This window comes from Macadamia integrifolia, chromosome 1, assembly GCF_013358625.1.
Source record: "Macadamia integrifolia cultivar HAES 741 chromosome 1, SCU_Mint_v3, whole genome shotgun sequence".
Lineage (NCBI taxonomy): Eukaryota > Viridiplantae > Streptophyta > Magnoliopsida > Proteales > Proteaceae > Macadamia > Macadamia integrifolia.
In genome coordinates, this window is record NC_056557.1 from 10093979 (window position 1) to 10097545 (window position 3567).

The following is a 3567-nucleotide window of genomic DNA, read 5'->3' on the forward strand; positions in this document are numbered from 1 at the left end:
CACTTGCAGGGGCTTCAGAAACTCTTTTGCAAACTTTACGGCATTACTGATCTGGCACCAAAAGTAAAGGGGAATAGCAAAACGAAACAGCAAGAGCAAACAAAGAGACCGAAGAACCGAGACAGAGAGGTAAAGAGCTGAAACTACAGTGAGTAAACAAGCACAGAACATATTTAGCTCAGTTCAGGAGTTGATACATGCTATTTGAGGTTCCCATCTCCAATTTCAGGCATCACCTTAATTAATCATAAGTTCCAAAGTATCCCAATGTAGACATAATTAAGCTCATGAGACCTGATCATTTTTTTTTTTTAAATTAAATAAAATAAAACTTTCCAATACACATGCAAGGAACAAGGACCTGCATCTAAAACCCCTTTTCCAATACAAAATTTACTCAAACAAGGAATTCCGCTTATTACTCATGTCCTTAGATCTAATGCCCTAAAATTTTATGGAATGTGAATATTTAATAGATGTGCTAATACTGCCACACGTGCAACAGAACAATAAACAAGAAAGGCATGTCAATATGGAGGGATTGGTTAGGCAACAGTTGTATTTTGGGACACCCTTAGCCTTGCAACTGCAAGTTCTCCATTTTTCTTTGTCCATGCTTACTTTATTGGGGACAAGGTCAGATATATTTTCCTCTTCCTTCTTTTTACTAATAAAGCTCCATTCACGAGGAAGAAGTTGGATCAATCAGCTAAAAAATAAACAGGATCATCTTACAGTGAAGGCATACCAGCAAGGGGCAAAATTAACAGCCAAAAACATCACATCATCAATAAATACCTTATTATCTGATGTTGTAACAAGCCACGAGCATTTCCAAGGACAGGCTTCCAAGCTTCAACGTCGTTCCGTTTATTAACAGGAGGTGGTTCTAGTCTATATCGAGATGTCTCCAGCTTTGCAGGAGGTTTTCCTGCTTTCACACGTTCATATTCTCTAGCAAGCATAGGATGGTTCTGAGAAGAAACTTTCAGCATTAGATAGAAGACATGAATATGTTTCTTCAATAAAATTAACACTTCACTGCTGTTTTATATTTTCTAATCTTGAAAACATATCATAGTCAGAGCGCAAAGTTCATATTCTCTAGCAAAGAAGCAAAGGACTGTGAGATAATCAACAGTGCATTAGAATCATCACACCAGCTTATACAAGCTTCTTTACAAAATTGAACAAAACTGACCAAAATTAAGTAATACCTACACAAGAGTTTGTGAATATTTATAACTTTTATGATACAAAATGAGAAGTGCAGGGCATTCTTAGCCTCTGGGTAACCACACCAATTATGTCTTCTGGGCATCAGATCTCAAGAAGTACATGGATGATTTTGGCTTTTTCAGGTCGTTTTTTGTTTCTGTTCTTCTCATAATCAGGATAGGCATTTCAATGGAGTACCTGCAGAGCCGACTCTGCAATAGTGGAGTCTATGTTGATGGCGTAACTGTCAGAAATGGGTGTGAATCCCATTCCATTTTTAAGTGTCCAGATAAAAAACTTAGAAGTGTAGAAAAAATCTTCGTATAGCCTTCCATGCATATTGTCAAATTTTTACATATATGCACACTTTTACTTGATACAAATATATTTTGAACGTCTTAATTCACGGTTGGTCCTCTAAGCCTCCTTATCCCAACAAAATGTGGTTGGCTACATGGATCATTTATATCCAATCAGCTCTATCCAAAGTCATACTTTACTAGACCTAAGCTACGCATGTCGCTCCTCAATACTTCTCCTAGAATCATTTTAGGCCTACTCCTAGCTCGTTTAGTTCCTTTAATCTGAACCAAATCACCCCTCTGTAATGGAGCATTCAAGGCCTCTGTTGCACATGTCCATGCCACCTCAAACGACCTTCTCGCAACTTATTGGGTATCATAACTACTCCTTAATTAGCTCCAATTTGTTCATTCCTTATTTTATATTTTCTAGTTTTACCATTCATCCATCTCAAGGTCCTCGTTTCAGCAACACTAATTTTGTTTATATGTTTCTTCTCACTGCCCAACATTCAGCTCCATACATCATTGTCGATCATATAACTATAATGTAAAATTTTCGTTCGAATTTTAAAGAAAAATGTCGAACAAACAACACTCAAAACGCACCCCTCCACTTCATCCACCCTATTCTAATTCTTTGTGCAACACTGTCAATCACACAACAATCCATTGATCACTAACTTCTCTATTTTTCTGTTTCTACTCGCTGTTTGCCATAGGTATCTGTTAGATATCAGACCACAAATGGCAAATCATGTGAGTTTTCCTCTTTTTCTTTCTTCAATAGGGCTGAGTTAAACTTTTGTCCTTCACATTATAAGGCTACGCTATCTTTGTTCTCTCACTGAGGGTAACCTCCACCTTCCTCGACCTCTTTCCACAAATAGCATTGAAACACCATTATATGGTAATGAGCTATGCTATTTGGATGAGTTGACCTTATCTACACGAAGACCTCAACTATGCAATTATATGTTCACTATGAGTTTATAGCTGCCCAATTTTATCTTTAATGACAGTTTCTTTAATCGAGTTTAGCTGTTATTCTACAGAGATTCACGACTACGGTATACCATAGCAAACCAAAAACCAATATACATAACAATAGAAAACCCTAGGTACAAATTAAGCTCAACAATCTCTCTGAAGAAGGGGAAACGGCGGTGCAAAAAGTAAAACCCTAAATCAGAGGAGGAGAATAGTTTAGTGTTAGTACCTCGAAATTCAACTTGGGGACAGGAGGGAGTTCTTTGAGGAAATCAGCCGGCTTCTTAGTGCTGCGGCGCATCTCCTCCTCCACCAATCTATCGACTTCTTCTTTGACATTAGGGTTACCGTAATCGTCATCGATGTATGGCAGTGCGTCTATAATTTCTTCCTCCGAAGCTACTGACCAGCTTGGCCGTGAGGTATCCGGCGGCGCTTCCAGCATTAGTATGTCACCCTTGTTTGCCATTTCTTACTTTCTTTGGTCGCTATTTGCAGTCACAGTCTCGCAGACCAACCGTCCACTGCTTAATCCCTCCCTTTGTAGGTTGCACTCATACAGCAACAATCTACAGATTTATGCTATATGTGTTTACTTGGAGGGCTTGGAGGGACCTTGAAATGGAGGAAGTACTGGAAGAACCTTGGCGAGAGAGAGACGGTGTTATTGGTGGGTTATACCGAAACCACCCCGATACTGAATCAGTGGTACAAAAACGGTACAAACGAAAGGGCCAAAGTTTTTTATCGGTGGGTGACCCCAGCGCCATTGACACAAAGGGTACCTAATGACCACCGTGCCTCTCCTGCCACTGTGTCTTGAAGCAAGGGGCGCTTTCAGCATAACACACCTTTTTAGGCTAGTGTTTTCTGTTCACGGGAGGTCCCTGCGATAGGGGTGTCAATCCCAAACCCACACCTATTAGATTGCTCAAGTCTGACCGTTTAAAGACTGGCCCAACATGCACCGGTTATTAAACATTTCGGGCTCAGGCTGGCCCTTTTATAAACAGGTAATATGCAGTGGAAGGAATAAGCCGATGGGTGCTTGATCGGC

At 39.8% G+C, this 3567-nt stretch overlaps 1 protein-coding gene across 2 annotated transcripts in view; it reads right to left on the minus strand.

Annotated features, from left to right (window-relative positions):
* Positions 1-3235, minus strand: part of LOC122073439 (pre-mRNA-splicing factor SPF27 homolog) — an 11119-nt gene extending 7884 nt beyond the window's left edge. The window contains exons 1-2 of one of the 2 annotated variants that reach the window (XM_042638125.1): positions 2740-3235; positions 799-974 (exon numbers count right to left, since the gene is read on the minus strand). In XM_042638125.1, coding sequence (XP_042494059.1) covers positions 799-974; positions 2740-2979 — 416 coding nt within the window. In that variant the 5' untranslated portion in view covers positions 2980-3235. The remainder of the gene's footprint in view (positions 1-798; positions 975-2739) is intronic. The other variant, XM_042638065.1, reaches the window with a different exon arrangement.
* Positions 3236-3567: the final 332 nt, after the last annotated feature.